The sequence below is a fragment of the Poecilia reticulata genome, chromosome 17 (genome assembly GCF_904066995.2).
Source record: "Poecilia reticulata chromosome 17, P_reticulata-male-v2, whole genome shotgun sequence".
Lineage (NCBI taxonomy): Eukaryota > Metazoa > Chordata > Actinopteri > Cyprinodontiformes > Poeciliidae > Poecilia > Poecilia reticulata.
The window spans coordinates 6952795-6973899 of NC_088846.1; the positions used below are offsets into that span (position 1 = coordinate 6952795).

General features: G+C 39.9%; 1 protein-coding gene across 1 annotated transcript; it reads right to left on the reverse strand.

Annotated features, from left to right (window-relative positions):
- Positions 1–456: 456 nt before the first annotated feature.
- Positions 457–19468, reverse strand: LOC103478954 (amyloid beta A4 precursor protein-binding family B member 1-interacting protein-like). Its single transcript, XM_008433117.2, has 13 exons — positions 18969–19468; positions 15098–15157; positions 12299–12383; positions 10474–10679; positions 8768–8839; positions 8530–8689; positions 8320–8441; positions 8179–8250; positions 7935–8078; positions 3244–3354; positions 1459–1557; positions 1295–1379; positions 457–1132 (listed from the first exon to the last, which is right to left on the reverse strand). The coding sequence occupies exons 2-13, from the start codon at positions 15155–15157 to the stop codon at positions 1083–1085; spliced, it is 1266 nt and encodes a 421-aa protein (XP_008431339.1). The 5' UTR covers positions 18969–19468; the 3' UTR covers positions 457–1082.
- Positions 19469–21105: the final 1637 nt, after the last annotated feature.

Genomic DNA, 21105 nt, shown 5'->3' on the forward strand with positions numbered 1-21105 from the left:
CAGACTTGTTGTCCCCATGTCTTGTTGGAAATGGAGAGTAGGACAAATGTCCACAGCAGGACCCCCATGATTGCACTTCTTATACTTTTTTTTTATAAACAATTATTTCCTAAACCGTTACTGCCTTAATTTGACATTTTTATTTTAAGAAAATTATATATTGTATTTACAAGTATATGTCATTTACACTGTGATCACTAGATGGTGCCAAAGTGCCTCCAAAGGATTATTTGTGTTAAATAAGCAACAACAGGCAACCAGAAGCAAATTGAGAAGATTTCTCAAGAACAATAGTCAAATTTGGAATTAACACAGAATTCCTCTCTCTGACTCTGTACAACCATGATCTACAGTACAAGGTCATGCTAATACTATGAGGTACAAGCATGACCTTGCACCTTACCCATTTGATCTTCCAAAATTGCATTTTCAGACAAAATAAAAAAACCAACAACCTCCAAGCAATCTTCATTTATTATCATACATTAATCCTTGTTGCAAAGTGCTTCAAAAGAAATATTAAGAGTTTGCAATAATATTTGCACTCTATAATATTGCAATATTGTAGAGTGCAGGCACAAAAAAACTAGAGCCTCATCCAGACTATAAATTTAATCCCAAAAATGTGGAAATTGTAATGATGTTCTACAAATAAACACAAATATACACAACCCATTTTATGTTTTGGGTCTACAATGTTTAATAAATCGCTTTTCTACAAAAATATGACTTATTTTGTTTCAAGAAAATTTTGCATGTTATTATTGAACAAATGAAAATAAAAAAGGCACATGAAGCTTGCCTTTAAAATTTGAATTTATAAAGAAATTATTTTTGTGGCCCCCAACAGTTTGTAACTTGACGGTTTTGTCCCTTCTGGGAAAAGAATCGAACACCACTGTTCTTGGCTTCGTTTTCTTCCACATCTTATCCGCAGGTGTGAATAAACGAGACCTGCAAAGTGATACAAACTCCAGGCAAGATGATGTGCTGAAGGAAGTTTGTCTCAAAGATATTCTTGTCCAGAAGGAGGATTGAAGAAGTCAGGTGTCAGGTGATGGTTTAGTTTCAGTGAATTTGGCTTATGAACCTGGGTACGGGCTTTCCAGGGAGGTAGCACTGTTGGACTTCTCTGCAGAGAAATATAAAACGTTCCAATTTTAACATTTAGTCAACAGGTTGTCTTTTCCTGATTGTTGCATCGCTATGTTTGACGTATCTAAAGAGATTTAGCTCGGATGGAGCCGTTTCAGACAAACCATTAGTTTTCTCTTCTGCATTTCTGGGTTCTCACCTTTGTTTGCTGCCGAGTAGGGAATCTGCAGAGTGGATGCTCTGGTCACCGCAGCTTGATAGTTCTTGTACAGCGCAACGCCGTACTGAAACACACACACAGAGGACACACATCTGAGAACACGCAACACAATGCGCATCACAGCGAGCGGCGATGAACCTGACCTTTGCTATTCTGATGGAGTTGACCCAAAGCAGAAGCGTGTGTTTGTCTTCGCAGCACAGGATCTTGATGTAGGGAGATTCCTTCTGGATGCAGGGATGCTAAGGCAGAGAAAAATCTCTGAGTATGTTTATTGCAGAAGGACGGTCTCAGTTCACTTTTAACGCTCCACTTAGGTTTGCAATGAAACAAAGGAATGTGTGGGAAAGCACCTCATGTCTACTGTTAAGTACAGTGGAGGATCTGAAAGGCTGTGGGCCTGACTTTCTTTCAAAATCCTTTGTTAGAATGCATGACTTTATGAAGACTTTGAAAAAAAAAAAATCTGGTGACCTAAAAAAGTGTCATCAGTGAGTCTTTCAGTGGGACAATGTTCCAAAACGTGGAAAAATCACAGAAATAGTTTACCAAGAAAATCTGCACGGTGAGCTGAAGAGGTGTTTGTACAAGAGTAAAAAAAATAATAAAAAAATAATAATAATTGCTTATTTGTCGGATATTTTTCGATGGGATTTTTATCCCCTCACTGAATAAATGTATTCTGGCGTTGCATCAATTTGTCATTGTGAGATTACGCCACTATAAAAGCTGGATTTATTTTAAGACTTGACACGTCTAGGTGCCAACAAATGTGCCTGTGTTTGATTAAACCACTGGACTCGGTTGTTGTGCTACAACAACAACAACAGACAATGAATGTATTTCATTAAGCCTTGTCTAAGGCGCTGAAGGAAATACATCCATCCATCCATTTTCTTTCACCCTTGTCCCTTAGTGGGGTCGGGAGGGTTGCTGGTGCCCATCTCCAGCTAACGTTCCGGGCGAGAGGCGGGGTTCACCCTGGACAGGTCGCCAGTCTGTCGCAGAGCTACACAGAGACACACAGGACACACAACCATGCACACACACTCTCACACCTAGGCCAATTAACCTAACAATCATGTTTTTGGACTGTGGGAGGAAACCGGAGTACCCGGAGGAAACCCACGCATGAACATTCAAACTCCATGCAGAAAGACCGGGGCCGGGAATCGAACCCAGAACCTTCGTGCTGCAAGGCAACAGCTCTACCAACTGCGCCACTGTGCAGCCCGCTGAAGGAAATGGTTTCATTATTTTCTTAAACGAGTAGTACAAAAAAGAGCCAGCAGAGGGCAGTGTAGGCACACTAAAACTGAAAAAAGAAGGGATTGCATTTGATATTAGTTGTTTTTTTTACCTGTATCTAGAGAGTTTAAGCTGTGCTGTTTTTGTTGTTGTGCAAAACATGCAAAGCATGCCCTCTTAAGCCTGCAGCCTGATACTCCACATTTTGTTACCAGCCCTCTTGCTGCTCTCACGGATCTTTTCAGCTGAAACTACAGAAACACCTCGGAAACACTACAGAAACACTCTGGTTTAGGGCACCACCTCGCCGCCCTCTGTTCCTTATTTTGCGCACCGTCTTCCTCTTTCACTTTGCCTGTTTTCATATGTGCACCTTCAAGAAGTCTGAGGGGAGCTAAAAATACACCCATCTGTGAACTCTGAATGCAACACATCTGTTAAGCTGCAATAAGCCCGAGTGGCAACTCATTGGTACAAAGTTGATCATGAAACTGCACTTGTTATACTTAATGGCAACTCCTCATGCCAGTCACTACAATCAGCCGCTGTCGCCTCAAGACCAGTTTGAACATTAGGGCGAAAAATATAGTTTCCGCCAGTGCGTGATCAAAGTACTTTTCATAGAGAAAAAAAACGCCTGAAGAGTAAAGGAGCTCTTTAAATCCTGAACAGCACCTTACCTTTAACAGGAAACAGAAGTCTGTGGGAGCTCGGTATTTCTGTTTGTAGCTGCTGGTGGTGTAGACGTTGACTTTTTCGAAGCGAACAAAACAGGCGAGATCAGTGGAAGACTGAAGAGAGAGAGACATTTTTAGGGTGTGCATTGCTGAGAACTTTGGAAGACGTACAAAGGATGTCGCAACTCCTTCAAGACAAGTATCCGTAGCACCTCTTTGCTGCCATGAGCTACAGCAGATGTGATTGGTGGTCTGGCACCACGTTCTGATGAATCGTACCTTTCTCCTCATGTGAAAAGGCCTTTGGACATTGGTTCCCAACCCCTGTCCTCAGGCGCTCGTCTTCTCCATGGTTTAGGTGTGTCTTTATTCCAGCACAACTGATTCAAATCATTGCATGACCTCCTCTGTTATGCCAATTGTAATCACTCAATTGTTTAAGTCAGTTGTGAGGCAGCAAGAAAACACCTGAAACATGCAGGAAAGGGGCGCTTGAGGGTCTGGGTTATAGGAAGTCTTCTGTAACCAACTAGAACTGGATTTGCAGTCCCGTGATTAAATCTAGCTGTTTTTCACTACCGGACAAAGCACAGCAGCCCCATATCATCACATAGCCGCCACCATGCTTCACTGTAAGCAAGATGTTCTTTATTATGAACAAGCTAGACATGTTTCCGATTTAATTCAGCGTGCCACAGAATCCCCAAACCTCTGTGACTCATTTATGGAGCTGTGAGGAAACTGGAACCGATTTTTGTGGTTTTGTTCGGCCTGCAGTAGTGTGTGTCTTGGAGTTCAATAAAGAAGGATTTCAGCGTTTAGTTTTTCACCACCTGGCCCTTGGCAGTCATTGATTGCTTCCTGTTTTTACCCCGACTAGGTGGTGCAGCCACTGCTCCTTCAACTTTAACTCTAAAAACCTTCAGCTGTATCTCTGGGAACATTCACAACCTCTGTTTTGTTTTTGTATTCCTTTTTTTTTCTTGTTTGTACAATCAAGAATCTCTTCTCTGGAGATATTAGACAATTATAATGATGGAATATTCATTGAAAGTAGGATAAATCTAGACAAAAATATTGGAAATGTTACTTTTATTTAACAGTTCCTGTGTGATTCGTTTCTTGGAAGCACCTACACAATTTTGAATGCGGCAAAGGAAATATATTTGTAATGGATTGAATAGTTTTAGGTGCAACTGAACTTGGTATTTATCAATACATTCTAAAGAATTGTAAAAAAAAAAAAAAAAATCTTAAAGCAACTTAACACACACAGTTCAAAGAACAGTGTCTAAAACATTTACAACTTTTCTTCCTGTTTTCTTTCTCAGCAGATGAGAATAATGTTGACACATTTACCCTCACCGACAAACACGGTGAGGGTAAAGGCTTCAACTTGTTGGTGACAAGTTGAAGCCTAGTGACTTCCTGAAAGTGAAGCATTTTGACTGGCTGCTATTTATTTCTCTCATTGCAATGAGTTTCAGTCATTTTTCCACAACTTGTGTAATATTTTTTTTAAATGGAGTCTGGTATACATATATATCAGCTCATAAGAATGAGTGTCTGATCATGTGGGAATACGGCAAATGGTTCAGAGGAGTTCAGAGGACTCCAAAGCGCTTTACTCTACATTCAGTCATTCACACGCTGATGGTGGCGAGCTACTACACTGTAACCACCGCTGCCCTTGACGAAACGTAAGGCAGGTGAAGTGTCTTGCCCACGGACACGACGGCTGGAACAAATGGAGCTGGTTTCCAAAATGGCAACCCACCAGTTACAGGAGAAACTCCAACCACAATCGCCTCAATACAACATGTGACGTACAATGAAAAACTCAGATACACATTAAAAACTGCTGGGTTTAAATCAACTCAAAACGAGTTGATGTTGTTTTTTTTTTGCAAATCAAGTCTAATCAAGGTTTAAATTTTGAGCAATCCCAGGTCTTGGTTTATTAACACAGTAGAGTTGAGTCAACAAAATTCATGTTCAGCATTTAGTTACCAGTCTGTACAGATCTTGTGAACAGTTCTGTGGTCCAAGTGTTAATGTTGGGTGCTGTGGGGGCGCAGGGACAAGGCACAGCCCATGTACTGAGGCCTTAGTCCTCATGCCGGTGGTCGCAGGTTCGATTCCCGGCCTGGCGACATTTGCCGCATGTCTTCCCCCTCTCCCATAACCCTCTTTCCTGTCAAACTTCTTTCAAATAAAGGCCACTAGAGCAAAAAAAAAAAAAAAGTGTTAATGTTAACCATAGCTGTTGCTAGCTACTTAGCTAGCAATGTTATCTTAAGAAACTTTAGAGTGAGCTAAAGAATAACAAATCTGCTAACGATAACTGTCTGACTAGAAGTAATGATTTCCTGTCAATTTTGGGATTCCTCGTGGTCCATGCATCGGGTCCATTGCTCACTTTGTCTTCTGTATCTGTTTTGGGAAGCACTTTTTATTGTTTGCTAATGACATTCATGTTTATATATCAGCTAGATTAAACAGCAGTACATTCAAATCACTAGTGAACTGTCTAAATCTACATAAGAGGCTGAAAGTGACTGATGCCAATCTCCTGCTTGCAGGAAGATGGGACAGATCGTCATTTCATCGCCGACTTTCAGGTTCAGATGAAGTTCCATCCTGTTAACTTCAATAAAAAGTAACGTTGTTTGTTTGTAAAATCTAAACAAACTACTAATACAATTTTGAATCAATTGCGCATCACGATTGCTCAGTTGTTTGCTATCTCAACGTCCAACTAAACAGACAGTTTGGATAAAGGCTAAAACTTTTTCACAGCAAGAGTCTCTGTTAAAACGAAGCCTTAGTCTGCTCGTCAACAATCTCGAAGGAGATTTTCGGACGCGGGGGCTGAGTGTTTGCAGTTGTGTCCTGCAAACAACCACTTCTAAATAAAGTTATTTTCAAACTCGACACAGTCACGGTATAAAAATGTCACGCTGTATCGGTTCTACACTTTTGCACGTCAGCATATCAAAAACAATCTGCTCGTTACCAGGTTCTAAAATTAGCTCAGTCTATCAGCCCAGGTCTTCACCTTTCCCCTCTGCGTTTAACAGTTTCTCTAAGGTGTTTTTCATGAGCTATGTTTAGGTTTCCCTAAAACCCCAAGAGCAGAAAAACCTCAGTTTCCAGGTTGAAATTATTCACATTAGAAAGGTTAAACTACAGTGGAAAAACTATAAAGCAGTGGCTCATACCAACCACCAACAAGAGCAAAAACTACTGGTAGCTGTTTGTCTTTCATATTGTTGTGAAGTAAATTGTTGCCAACTGTGAGGGACCAGACTTTACCTCTTCTTTACAACAGCACTTTACGTAGTTTTTAGGGTATTTGCTTCTCTACGCTTGATGTTCTAATAAGGTCCACTACAGCATGTCAGTCAGGCTGAGATTGAGGCTTTTACTGGCTCGCTGCATCACGCTGAGTCATTATCTTCAGCCATTCTGTTGTAGACTTGCTGCCATGTTTGGGGACATTTCACTGCAGCCTGACTCAGGTTTTGCTAAACATTGTGACTCGGAGTTTGGGCAAGTTAGAAGTCAACCAAAACAAGCCCAGGTCTTCACCTTTCCCCTCTGCGTTTAGCAGTTTCTGTAAGGTGTTTTTCATGAGCTATGTTTAGGTTTCAGCAAACAGAGTCAAATATCTCTCTACTTTCCACCCCCAACTGTCGAAAGAGTCTTCTTCAACAACTTGTGATACAATCCAGCCAGAATGAATTATACTGCTTCCTTCTGTTTGGAGAGACTGATATTTCTTGGCAACTTGAGACATTAAGAAGGTTTTGAGCTGACTTAAATGTTTTCCTGTTGTTAATAATCTTATTGTAGAACAATGGACTTCAGTTCTCCAAGGTCAATGCTGATGTCTTCTCTTCTTAGTGTTGTGTCAACATACATCTGCCCGCTCCGACCCATCTGCGAATGATCAGATAGTCCACTGCTTTCAATTTGAACCACATGGATCTCACTTTACTTCTTAAATCGTTTAGAAGCAATGCAGTAGTATAATTAAAGCACTTTTTCACTAGTGCTATAAATAATGATGTGTTTTTTCTACTCTTGAGGTTAGATTTAAAGGAGCAGTATTATTTTCACATAGTGCCATTTTAAAAAAAAAATCTAAATTAAGTAACGATGCTACCTTCAGTTGTTTTAAAAATGCTATATATCCCAGATATGACTTAAAAGAACTTTTACTTCTGGATTTAGCGGCAAAAGAGGCCGCCTGGCTCTTTCTGAAACTCCGCCTTCAGGAAGTCATCACAACATGGCTCCTCTGTTAACCCTTTAATAATGTTTTTTACCAATGTTTCACTGAGAGGTAACTCATGTAATGAGCTCAGCAGATGCTCAGTTCCACCAGGTGTTTGCTAATTGCTCTTGGCTAGTCTGAAGGAGCTGAGTGGGGGACGGCTGCTCTGTGAGGCAGAAGCTCTGAAGCTTGGAAACTGCAGCTCTGAAGGTGGGACTAGGTCCAACCAGGTGTTTTCCACAGCTGAATGGTTGCCATGTCAGAGATGAAAGGATTTCTCAAACACGCATTACATAATCAAAGCAACACTCCAAGTATGTTTGTGATGAGCGAATAGCATTATAACATGATGTAAAGCTCAAAAAGGTTAGTTTTACATGATACCCCTTCTGTTTCTTTCTTTTATGTGTCATACCTTTGATTTTCCTTTGGGGACATAATATATCCCAGAGGCTCTAAGCATGAAGTAGCGAGGTTTCCAAACTTTCTTCCCATCCTCTTTTAGGTGTAACACGCCCTCGAGATTAGGGACAATAGTGGTAGAACCTCCGAAATGCTCCTATTGTAAGAAAAGAAAAACAACGCAAAGGTAATTCTTGGCTAACCGAGTTAAAATGTGTGATGGAGAGAAGACTGATTCGGTTTTTACTGTAACCAACCTTGATCAGAAGCTCTTTGGCCTGGCTGTTCATATTGCTGCTAGATTTCTTCTTCTTCCACATGTAAAAAATCTGCACAATGGATTAGGGTTAGGGTTAGGTAGGTAGTGCGTTCAGGCGTTTCTCATGAAGGGGGCTTACCTGAGGCTCTGTGAACATCATGTACTTTTGAGGCGTTGACAAGAAGTAGAGTTTGTTTTCGCTGACCCGACTCCAAGCCGACAGCGGCTCCACGAGACACTCGTGATCCTCAAAGGCCCTTTCTGAGACAATTTGAGGAAAACGCTGCCTGATTGAGTGCCCACATGGGTTCGGCTCGCTCAAATGTTCGGTGTGTGCTGGTTGCCTCACCAGTCTGCAGGTCTGGATTGGTCTCACACAGACTCCATTCAATGCTGTTCTCACAGTGTGTCTTCTCAAACAGAGTGTCCAAAACGTCCCTGACTGTCTGCCTCTCGTCCACCATCAGCGTCTTGGAGCTGTTGTCACTCATCAGCACCTTAATGATCAACTGTAAGGGGTGGAGTACTTGGTTTAATTGAGCTGTGCTACTGCAGGGTGGAAGTGAGATGGTGAGCGCTGAGTTTACCTTCCTCACTTTGGCTTCTTTCAGTTTCTCCAGAGCCACTTTAATTTTTTCTGCCTTCGTTTGGGGCTCATTCTGGAAACCATGAATTACAACGTCAGAACAACGATGGGAAAGCTATAATCCACGTCATGACGCCTTGGTCTCTGTCTCTTTAAGACATTTCTGCTCTTTCTGACACTTCGCCTTCAGCATGTCAACATGACGTTTCTCCATTATGCTATTTACAACTGTTCATAGGAGCGAGCAGTAGCTTGGAGGTGATTTCAGCAGATTCACAGATATAACCAGGTGTTTGCTAATATCTCCAGCAGTATTACGTTACATCAATTTGTTTAGCTTCATATCATGTTATGTTATTTCCTCATCGGAAACACACCTGGAGTGTTGCTTTGATTCATGCATGCATGTTTGAGAAATCCCTGAATCTCCCATGGCAACCATTCAGCTGTACAAAACACCTGGTTGTACCTAGCCCCGCCTTTGAGACGCAGCTCCTCCTCAGAGCTGCAGTTTCCAAGCTTTCAGAGCTTCCGCCTGACAGATCAGCCCTCCCACACTCAGCTCCTTCAGACTAGCCAGCAGCAATTAGCAAACACCTGGTGAAACTCCACATCTGCTGAGCTCATTATTTGAGCTACTTCTCAGTGAAACGCTGGTAAAAACGTTGTTAAACGGTTAATAGAGGAGCCATGTTGTGATGACTTCCTGAAGGCGGAGTTTCAGAAATAGCAGGAGCTTCTTAAAGAGGCAGAGGTCTAATTTAAAGGTGTTAAATTAGGAAGTCTAATTTCTTTCAACTCATATTTGATATATGTAGCATGAAGGTAAAATAGTTACTTGACTGTACTATAAAATGGCACTGAGCATCTGGAAAATACATAGTACTGCCCCTTTAAGAGGCAGGATAGACCTTGTAGAGGGAACTGGGCCATCGCAGTTCATTTGAACTCCCAGTGTTTTATTTTAAAAAGTGCCTTACGATGACCTGCGACAGACTGGCGACCTGTCCAGGGTGAACCCTGCCTCTCGCCGGGATAGGCACCAGCACCCCTCCCAACCCCACTAAGGGACAAGGGTGTAAGAAAATGGATGGATGGATGGATGGATGGATGGATGGATGGATGGATGGATGGATGGATGGATGGATGGATGGATGGATGGATGGATGGATGGATGGATGGATGGATGGATGGATGGATGGATGGATGGATGGCCTTAAGATGACATGCATTACAGTATATTAAAAAACTTGTTGGTAGTTTCATTTGGTGTGAGCTATTTTTAGCATTTTTTTGTTGCAATGTAGCGGTAGTATTTCCATTGTCTGGAAAATATTCTTTATTATTTGTGTGTAAAAAATTGGGAGAAACAGGTAGACAGTGGTGGACTAATATATTATTTGTGAAGTTTATATTATGGTGAAGATAACCTTATAAATAGTAAACCACTACCTTGACAGACTCCAAGTTCAGAGCTTGTAGCTGTTACTCTTTTGTAACATGGTGGTTAACACACATTTACATTTTTAGCATCTAAGATCAATTCCAGACATTTAAAAAAAAAGTTTTACACCACATGTCTGTGTACGTTTGCCCAGATGTCTACAGAGCATTTCAACGTTGAGCTATTTTGAACTAAAAATGACATTTTTTTCAGGCTTAAATAATTTTGCGTGTGCAGTGTCTTGTGAAACTTTTAAGTCCTACCATTTTCACAGCTCTAGATGACTGAGTGGTGACCACAGGAAAGGTTACCACAGGCTCAGACTCTTGATAAACGGCAGGTGGTGAGGTTTCATTTCCTGTCGGGTTGCTGGTGTCATTGTGTGTGGAAGATTGTTGATCGGTTGACTTTGACTCCAGATCGGCCATCAGAGCATCCAGATCATGGTCCTCCAGCTCATTCAGAGACTCTGCAGAGGGATACAAAGGAAAGCTTTGCTTAGACAGACCTTCAGCTTTACACATTCTGTCACCGCAGTAAGATTATACACTTTGTGGTACCAGGAAATGAAAGCAGCCTGCAACGCTAAGCCTAGCCTACTGGTGTGTTTATTATTATTATCTTTAACTTCCAAACAGCATATTAAAATATTTTTTTGGTTATTTCTAACCTACAAAATTCTGTAAAGTACGAGGGACTTCGACTGGGATGCTGCACACTCAGAGAATCCCACATCTGCTACAAGTTAGCTTAGCAGCTTAGCAGTTAGCTTTTGGCGCCAGGGTGGGCAAACATTTTGCTTCCAGAGAGCCATATTGGTTTAGTTAAAGGAAGAGGAAGACCATACATTTGTTTTGAAACATTATTCTTCCAGGCAGCTACGTTGGAAAACGCTTTCATGCTTTATTTTCTGACGATGACAAGTTTGTAGCATAGTTAGCGTGTTGGCTCAGAGGTTTCTCCTTGAACACAGTGACGGTCTCCTGGCATGCTGTCTGTGAGATGACATCTGTGATGATACGTGGAGTTTGTGGTTAAATGTTGGAACACTTAGAGGGTATTTTTTTAATATTTTCTTATGTTTTTAATAATCTGACTCTGCCGAACATGTCTGTCAAAAAAACATGAGGTGTTTTGTAAAAAATGCTTCGTATTTTCAGATGTTTTTAGTTTAATAGAAGTTTCTTTTAGAGAAAAAAAAAGACTCTGGTGGTTTGTTTAAACTAATTTAGATTGCACTTGAGGAGACCGAGTCCTGAAAAGAGATTTACTTCTCACCTGCTCTGCCAATTAAATTTTTTCATCACGTCATCCATGATCTGGCATGAGAGTTCATTTTGATGCAAAGCAATAAGGGCTGCATGCTTTTTCCTGGATATAGCTGTTGCTAACGCTGGAGGAAATGAATGCAACATTATCTGCCCGTCATGCATGTGCTTATGATATGACCTGGCTGAAATTGTGCAAGCTCAAAAATAAGATAAAAAGGACTTCTTCCTTCACATATTAATACATTTCTTTATGATTTTTTTAATGCATTGAATATTGCTCCTGACTTTGTTGTGAATTTTCACAACAAAAGATAAATTTGGCTAAAATTACATAAGGTATCAGGTTTTTTCCCCCATTATAAATAAACAGCAGATTTATAATCACAATTTTAATCTTCACAACAATATAAATCTTGCTTGCTGAACGATGAATACATTTCATACTGGAGTTTGGCTATCTCAAAAGCCTGTTAAGCTTCTGCTAATACTGGATTAAACTGTGAATTGTTACATTTTAAACAAACAAAAATCTGTTCTGACATTGTTGGAGAGGTTTTTAAGTAAATAGTGTGGTTGGAGATAGGGGGGGGGGTTCACAAAAAAAAGAAGCTTCCCCGTAAAAAAAAAAAAAAAAAAAAACTTAATCCGGTAACGAGAAATGACAAAGAGGACCTGCTGAAAATTTCTCTTTCCCATTTCGCCCACAACTCCTCATCCTTCTGATCCGCAGCCGCTTCCGGCTAGAGAATGTTAAATATTTGCAGATTTATTTTGCAACTGCCTCAGACGAGACAGTGGAGAATGAAGGAGAACTTGCCGTTCAGGTTGTTGAAGCCGATGGAGAAGGAGCTCTCCTGCGGAGCCGCATCCTCTCCTGATGAAACTGTGGCTTCTGCTAGACTCTGCAGAAAGGCGTGGAGGGACCAGAGGTCAGGGTTCAAATTAAATACTGAACAAACTAGAGGACTAACAGAACAAAGAAAGTTTAGTCAGTTACATTTTAACTCGCTTGTGATATTTGTACAAAAAACTAGAAGAAAAATATTTGGTATGATTTTGCGTTTTTGCAGGGGATGGAAGCCTTAGAGTGATCAGATAACCATCAGCTGATATTGTCAGAAAGTGGGCTGGGCTGCTGTCAGTTGGAGTCCCTTAAAGCATTCAGCATGCTGAGGTGAGTGAATCTTCACCAGTGAAGATGGAGCGCTTGTATAGAGTAGCATGAGATTAATTAATGCACCCGTCTGGACCTTCGTTTTTGAAAGCGTTGAGCATGTATTTATGTGTTTTGCAGCAGTGGTGTGTTTGGGGATATCTTTGGCATCTCAGAGTTTTGATGCTCAAAAATCTTGAGCAGCCAGGCCTGTTATAGTTTTGGAAGTGATAGGGAAAGGCAAGGCTGGAGTTTTAATTACTTAATGCTCTGTTTAATCAAAATCAATTGAAGCAGATAATTAATATCATGATGGGGCTGTTTGTACTTTAATTTAAATCCTTTTCATTCACACTCTCTTGTTTGAAATTGCTTTTGCAGTCATGATTTTGCAAAGAAAGTCCTCCAAACTATCAGTGTGAGTCAATCTGACCTGAACTACAGACTGATCCCATTGTTCTCCTTTCCAGCGTCTATGCAGACAGTGGAGAAGAAGAATGGTAAAATATGCCTCAGACTGAGTCTCCATGAGACATCAGAATGCTCTTGGTGAAAGCTGCAGTTTTTATGACGAGCGGCTTACATCGTCTCCGCCGCCATGAGGTCTGACCCACATGCAGCGGCTTCGGTTTTCATCCTGTTTACGATCTGCAGAGTCCAAACATAAGAGCGCCTGGTGTAATTTGATATCATCCGGACAAACGTGGCGAACGTCGCATGATTAACTGATTCCCCAAACGTTGATTTGAGTAGAGAAAGGAACCGTCTTCTGACCGTTTTGGTGACACTTAAAGTAGAGCGTCTGCAAAAGAAACGGCTGCAAGGCCTTTAAGACTTAAAGCACTTTTATTAAGACAGAAAATCATTTATCAGTGGTATCTGGTCCTGTGGGATCGCTCCTTTAACTGAGCTGAGCCACAAACATATGAGACTGCAGCTCATTTTACGAGAGGCAAAGCCATCAGTAAATGAGTCAGAAACAAACGGACCTGTTGATACTCAGGAGCCTGAAACATACCAACACAGTTAGGAAAGTCAAGAGATCCTGGAGAAATGATGAATTCATCAGGATCAGACTGTTAGGTGAAGGGAGTTATCTGTAAACAGCTTTTATCCCAGAAAAGAAGAGAATGTGAATCGCAAAAATGAAGAGGAATCATTTGGCCATACATTTACAATTAATATTTTGAGCTGCACAAGAATGTTGGCGAATTTAAACCAACCAAAGCATCAGGGAAACATCGCCTCGCCAAATCATTCATATCCATTAATTGTCACAATCGCAAACCTTCTTGCATTTCATTTTTTTTGTTGTTTGTTTCTTTTGCCAATAAAAATCTGAAAAGTGTGGTGGGCATCCAGACCAAGTCAACACTTTGAATAAGCACCTCTTAATGCAAATGGAGCACTAAGCATTGTACTGCTTGTATGTAGAGCCTCTTTGTCTACAGTCCAATCGCTAAACCTTGCCTACAGTTAAAACCAGAAGTTTACATACACATAAAAAACACACATTTTTTCTCTCCATGTCTGACTTTAAATCAGACCAAACTTCTCTTGTTTTAAGTCTGTTAGAATTTTTAAAATATGATTTCTATTTGCTAAATATCACAATAACGAGAGAATTAATGTGTCAGATTTAAATGTATTTATTTATTTAAATCTTCAAAGTCAATAGTTTGCATACAGAATTATTACTGTCACTTTAAGCAATGAGCAAAATCCAGACGATGATGTCATGGCTTTTGAAACTTCTCATAGCTTAATTGACACATTTAACTAAATTGGAGACCTAAACACAATACTTTTTTGTTAGGCATGATTGGATTTTAAGATAAAAAATAGATTTAAAGTTTCTTGATTTTACAAGCTCTGTGGAATGTAAGCAAAATAATACTGGTGCTATTAATTTAAAGTATTTTCTGGTGGTTTATATTATGTAAACAGATAATATGCTGCTGCCTGAAATTCAAGCCCAAAGCATAACTGATCCCTCTCCATGCTTACAAGATGTTTTATTGTTTTTGTTTGATATTTTTGGTTTTTGAATGAAAGCTGCTTTCACTTTCTCAAAATACTGTTTCAAGAGCATTACGTAGAAAACAATATTTGTTGCATATTGGGACTTTATGCTGTCATCAAACTATCAGAAAGCCAATTTTCTTTTTCTCACGCACTGATGCATTTTAGGTGAAAACTGATTTTCCTAATTGATTCAACGATTCAAATAAATGAACCTAATGCGATATACAGCGAACAAAAAAGAAGAAATTATCGGGTTGTAGCCGTTGTCCAAATTTCAGCATGTTCTGTCACATTTGATTCCTCTGACGATGTGTGTTCACTTTTGAGCAAGATACCAACACGCCGACTGACTTGCATCAAACTGACAGCCTTCCACCAGCTGGCTTGTTTATATATTAGCATTCAGACGGACAAGTTGGGGAAAAGAAAAAAACTTACCTGAGAGAGATGATCCATCTCTCCCAGCAGGTCACTGAACATAGCATCAATATCATCCATCTGCCAGAAGTAGCAAAAATTACTATTACATACATCTCCTTACAAAAGTATTCAAATCAACTAAACTTTTTTTTGTGTCATTTTGTTATATTACAACCCAAAACCTACTTTTGTTTTATTGGGATTTTATATGGCGGACCAACAGTACGTACATGGCATGACCATAGAAATCTAAAAAGTGTGATGTGTGTTTGTAACACACCCCCTTTACTCTGATTTTCTTAAAAGTAATTGAGTGCAACATATTGGCCTCAGAAGTCAACTTATTTGTAAATAGAGTCCATGAGCTTTCAGAGCATGTAGACGGGAATGTGGAACCAAAAGAGTCGTAGCTTACAGCTAAGCAGTACGACGGTGTGTAAAGCTGAATCCCTGCGTCAGCTGCCCAAATGTATTCATTAAATCTAATACAAGAAAATGTGCTTGTATTATTTTAATATGATAATAGATAAAATTTTGTAAAGTGATTCGACTCTGATTTGGTCTTTGTTTTGCCCTGGTCTAAGCTTTCTTCAACGTCTTGGTCTTGTTATGCTGTGGCCTTGATTCCAACACAAGTCAGACTGCAAACTTGAGTCTAATTGAGACTCTGCGGCAAAACCTGGCAACTGATGTTTGTTGACGCCGCCACTCCAATCAAACAGGCAGGAATGCTAGTTTCCAGATGTGCGTAGGTGATAGAAACGCACCCCAAAAGACATGGCATCCATGTACAAATGTTCAGTTGACAAGTGAACATTTTCTCAAATACGCGCTACTTTGTGTTGGTCTATTACACATAAAATAGTACACTAATGTTTGTGTCTGGAACTAAAAAAAAAATTTTTTTTTTAATGGAAGGGACATGAATACTTTTTGCAAAAGTTGAAAGAGGAGATGTACTAGATTACAAAGCAAAGCGCATCGGAAACTGAAAACTTACTGACACTTTCAGTTCAGTTTAAAATCAGTTTCGGGCAAGAAGCACCAAAAATCGAAACGGTTTGCACTTAATCACTCTCTTCACAAGAAAAAAGAACGTTGGGCATCTTGAGCGACGCTCTGCACCTCCAGAGCAGATGATGCAGAGTTGTAAAGAAGTGGAGCAGAAATGGTTTCCATGCTCCTCTGGCTGTAAACAAACACAAAGTGCCTTTAATCCCCGGCCAGCGTGCTTCACCCCCAATAAACCCAGAATCAAAGAGGTGGGATCTCAATCTAGTCGGCGTCCCACGTCGATTTCTATCCTCACACCTTGTCCAAATGCATTCACTTAAGCTTCTGCTTAAGGGGCAAGAAATGCTTTGCATTTATTGTTCCAGCTAAAAGGTTTCACTGAAGTGGACAGCGCTTCACGAAACTCAGCGTCTGGGTGTTTCCATATGGAGACATCGTCTTGCCAGCTCCCAGGATCCAAAATATACCTTTCATGTGGATTGACTTCAAAAAGCAAACTGAAGAATGAGCTTTGTGTGGTTGCCAACTTGGTGAAAGCATTGCAGAGAGGGGCTCAGACCCACCAAGGGGTTTCAAAGGCAGAGATTATAGAAACTACAAGCAAGAGATATAAAGAAGGGAAACGGCGAAGGACAGTCATGGAGAACCCGTGTTTTGACTTTACACATTGGTTTGGTATGTGACTGAACAGACACAATCATAAAACTCTCAACTAACTTTTATTTTACTTTATTTATTTTTATTAAATATTATTTCTCAGCCACTTCTTGTTGGATTCACTGGTATGTTTTGGGTCACTGTGAGTCACGCTGTTGGTTCCAATTTGTTTCAGTTTTAGTTTTTATTTTTCCAGACATTCTCACATTATCCACAAGGAACCTGGATTTTTAAGGTAGATTACATGACAATGAGCAACAAAGCATTCCCAAACTTTCGCCTCCATTCTTCACCATTTTGTTGCAGAGTGTTAGAGTACGCTCACACCAACCTTGTTTAATCAAACTCCAGTCATCTCTCTCTACTCAGAGGCTCCTGAGCCTGCGGTCGATGATCTCCTACTTTCTCACTTCCACAAAACCTGGCCCATCGTGGACCCTTCACCAATATAACTGTGGCGTAAAAGGAAACCATTTCTGACTCATCATGAATTATGTTTTGAATTACAAACTTCTTCTTTCCCCACTGAGATCAAAAATTACCATTGTCATTTCGATACTTTCAGTTAAAGCTAAACAATGGGGAACTGCAGCGTGGCAGGACAAATATGTTTCTTGTGCTTCTTAATTTTTTTTTAAAGCTCATCAGGGTGTTTGAACACACAGTCCCTGGTGGGAGGCATCTAGGGGCAAGCTATCCTTTAAGCAAGGCAGTAAAAGCATCATCGCTCATAATTAATTTCCATTTGATAGCTGCAGACAGTTCCTGGAATCAAGATGCATTAATGGATGTGTTGATGCAATGACTTAATAATGACATCAAAGATGAACGGGCCACCCAGGACTACCCAAACTCACTCAATGATTTGGAAGACTTGGTGACTTGGGCTTTGAAACTTATCTCACATCAGCCACTAACTTATCTCTTCCCTCCTCAGCGGCTCCTGAATCTGCTGTTGGCGGTTTCCTGCTTTTCCACTTTCAGACATCTTTAAACAATCACTGATTACATCTGGCTGGAATTTTGGGTCCTCAGTGCTTTTCATTACAATTTTATACCTTTTCAGACAATGTCTTCATGAAGGCTTAATAACAAATATTTGTATTATCTAGACTTTACAAAATGCCTATAAATGAAACCATCTCTGGTACATGAATCCAGGATTTTTCTCTGCAAAAACAGCTCCTCATTCCTATACAAAAGGCAAATAATCCACTGTAAATACAGACAAACTGAGCAAAAACACACTGTGATGTTTCACTTGTTCTTCTAATGTGTAATCTCCGCTAAATAGACTACCCAGTGGCTATAATAAAGGGGAACAGGTACACATCCTTTGACGCCAAGTCTTGTTTTCACATGAAAGTGAAAAACACTGCCCAAACTTGCACCTGTACTAGATGTGGGAATTAAGATTCGATTTCTGTCTTCTACTGCTTTTCAGCTGAAGAACCGCATTCGGGAATAAATAAATAAATAGATGGAGCTTTTGTGCATGATTCGTGACAAACCCACAAGTGTTTTATGATGCCACTGTCTCATCTTGGGCCTGTCAGGAGCTGTCGCTCGGTGGAAGGCATCGACCTCACGCGTCAACAAAACGAGAAACTGCTGTGAAACCGCCGGGCACGTAAACAGTTGACTTCAACCCAAACTCTGGGTAAGAAAACGATTTATCAAGGCCGTGTGCTTGGAAGGAACACGACAACAGCAAACTGCTGACAGGCGACTGTCATGTCTGGTCCCTTTTTTGTGGCTGAGAGCTTCTTGATGTTTCCTAATTAGTTGCACGTCCCATGTGTTGGCTCCTGTGAGCGAACATGTGTTTGACTTAATCGAGGCTGACGTAGATATTCTGGTATTTAACTCTTAAAAGATCTGGCGGCGTGCGCATGTAAAAGAGCTTTGCTTCGCAGAAAAAGGCCTGATGAGTTTTAAAGTCGCGTCCGCTGTGTGATGCTGAAGCCCGGCGTTTTACCCAGACCCGCCGAAGCACATTTGTTCACGGAAGAAATTCTAATTTTCCTTTGTCATGCAAAAAGATAAAAGATGTTGTTGTGTCAAAGATAGTGCTTTGCATCTGCACCAACTAAACTTACAGAAAACAAATACTACTATATAAATGCAACATTCAGTTAAAAATCAACTGAAAAGACACACACGCACGAACACACACGCTCATGCACATCTCTGCTAACTATAGTTGTAACCTTCTTACCTCTTCTGCCTTTCACACATGCGATCACCACCGAGTGAGAGTGACTGATGAACAGCCCACAGGTCACTTTTATAATGTAGCCACATGTCCACATGACTTCTAGCAGATATTCACTGAACTTCCTGAGAAATCAGGAAGTAGATCAAACTTCTCTAGTGAAACCCTGTGAGGTTTAGTGTTTTTTTTCCTCTAAACATATTGCATACATGTGCTTCTGCACCACAGATAGACTTGGGCATTTCTTCACGCCTGTGTGACTCCGCCACTGCTGAGAAGGCTCATTTAAATACAGCTTTGTCTGTGTGAGCATAAGTAGCCTTTGTCGCTTGTTTGTCTAAGTTGCAGCTATTTACATTTTTTAAATTACTCACCAGGCATCAGATAAAGTCAAGAGGGATGGCTTCCCTGTCACGTGAGAGGATAAATGAAATCAAGGGATGCACTGCAAAAAAAACAACCAAATTTTACAGAGTATTTTGGTCTAGTTTCTACTGCAAATACCTTAATACACTTGAAATAAGATTAAGCTAACTTACAGTAACGTCTCAGCAGGATACAGAATCTTGTTTTAAATAAATAATTCCATAATATTAATTTTAAAAAAGTATTAGTTCCACTGGCAGATAATTTCACTTGTTGTGAAATTATCTGCCAGTGGAACTAATACTTAATTTTTTAATCAATATTGAGGAATTATTGATTTAAAACAACCTATAAATTACAGAAAGTTACTTATAAGTTAGTTTTGTCTTATTTCAAATGTACTAAGTATTTGCACTAGAAATTACACCAGAAATACTTTGGTGTTTTTGCAGAGTGCCAGTGAGATACACAGCACACTGTCAAGTGTAATTCTCTACACTTGAAGTACATAATGAAGTTTCAATATTACCATACATGCAATACTTCCTGGTTATTTTACATTCACCTATATATAAAAATAAAAATATATATTTTGAGCTGTTAAGGGAAATGATGCAAAAAATATATAAAAAGGAAGTTAAAGAATAAAATATGCAAGAACTATTTTTTAAAAATGCATATGCATATTTTTACTGTTTGTCTGAGGGTTTGGGGTTTTCGATAAGATCAAGCTGTTGCCTGGTTTGAATATCCAAATTCCTTTCTCACTCTGTCGTATGTTTTGATCTCTCCTTGGAATGCAACACAATAAAAAGGACTACGAAAGAAAATATGGCGAACAGAATCCTTTGACAATGCGTTCCCTTGACAGAGCTGTCCAACCAGGGCCGCCGCATGCTGCTGGTTCTGGACACAACCATCCTGTCAGTGAACGAAGCTCTGCTTGGCCATGATAACGTATTGATGTCCTGTTCAAATAATTAAAAACTAAATCAGTGGAGAAGTTAAGGGGAGGTTTTCACACCTAACACTGCGTCCTCGGTGAACAAAGGAGCGTTAACTCAGACCCTTCCTCCCAGCAGCTGTTAAACTTTGTAACCATCACAACTCCCAACAGACTCAATAAATATTTATAACTTTACTCTTATTTGCAGTTTTTCTCATTTCAAATAACATTCCTGCTGTCAATAGACTGCTGTTTTTTACGCACTTATGCATACATGCACTACTTGTGCTTCTTTTCTTTAAATTACCTGCCATGCTGCACCTTCCGTGAAATATGAATATGCCCTTTTTAATAACTGTACAGTATTACTTTATGTTGTAAAACGTGTCCTTATTACCAATGGTCACACCGCACCTTTTTACTACCTATGTATGTTTATTTAATTTATTTATTTATTTATTCATTTATTTATTTATTTATTTATTAGCATGTGTGGAATTAATTTCCCGCTGGGCTCAATAAGGTATTTTTGAATTTGAATTGAATTTTATGAATTTGGTTGTTACTTTTGACTCTATTTGTACTACTCATGCACAATGAAATTGTACATCAGGGACAAATAGTTATTTGAATTGGATGGACATGAACTGAAGGAGCATGGCGCCTATATTTGAACCAGTTTCAGAGAAAATCTACAGAAAGTTTTAAAAACTGTAATTTTGACACCAAGTTTTTGTTTTGTGTATAATCTCAAATCGTAAAGCGTCAAAAATATATTTGAATCTCTTGACCAATTTGAGTATATGTAAATTCTGGTAATACTACTGT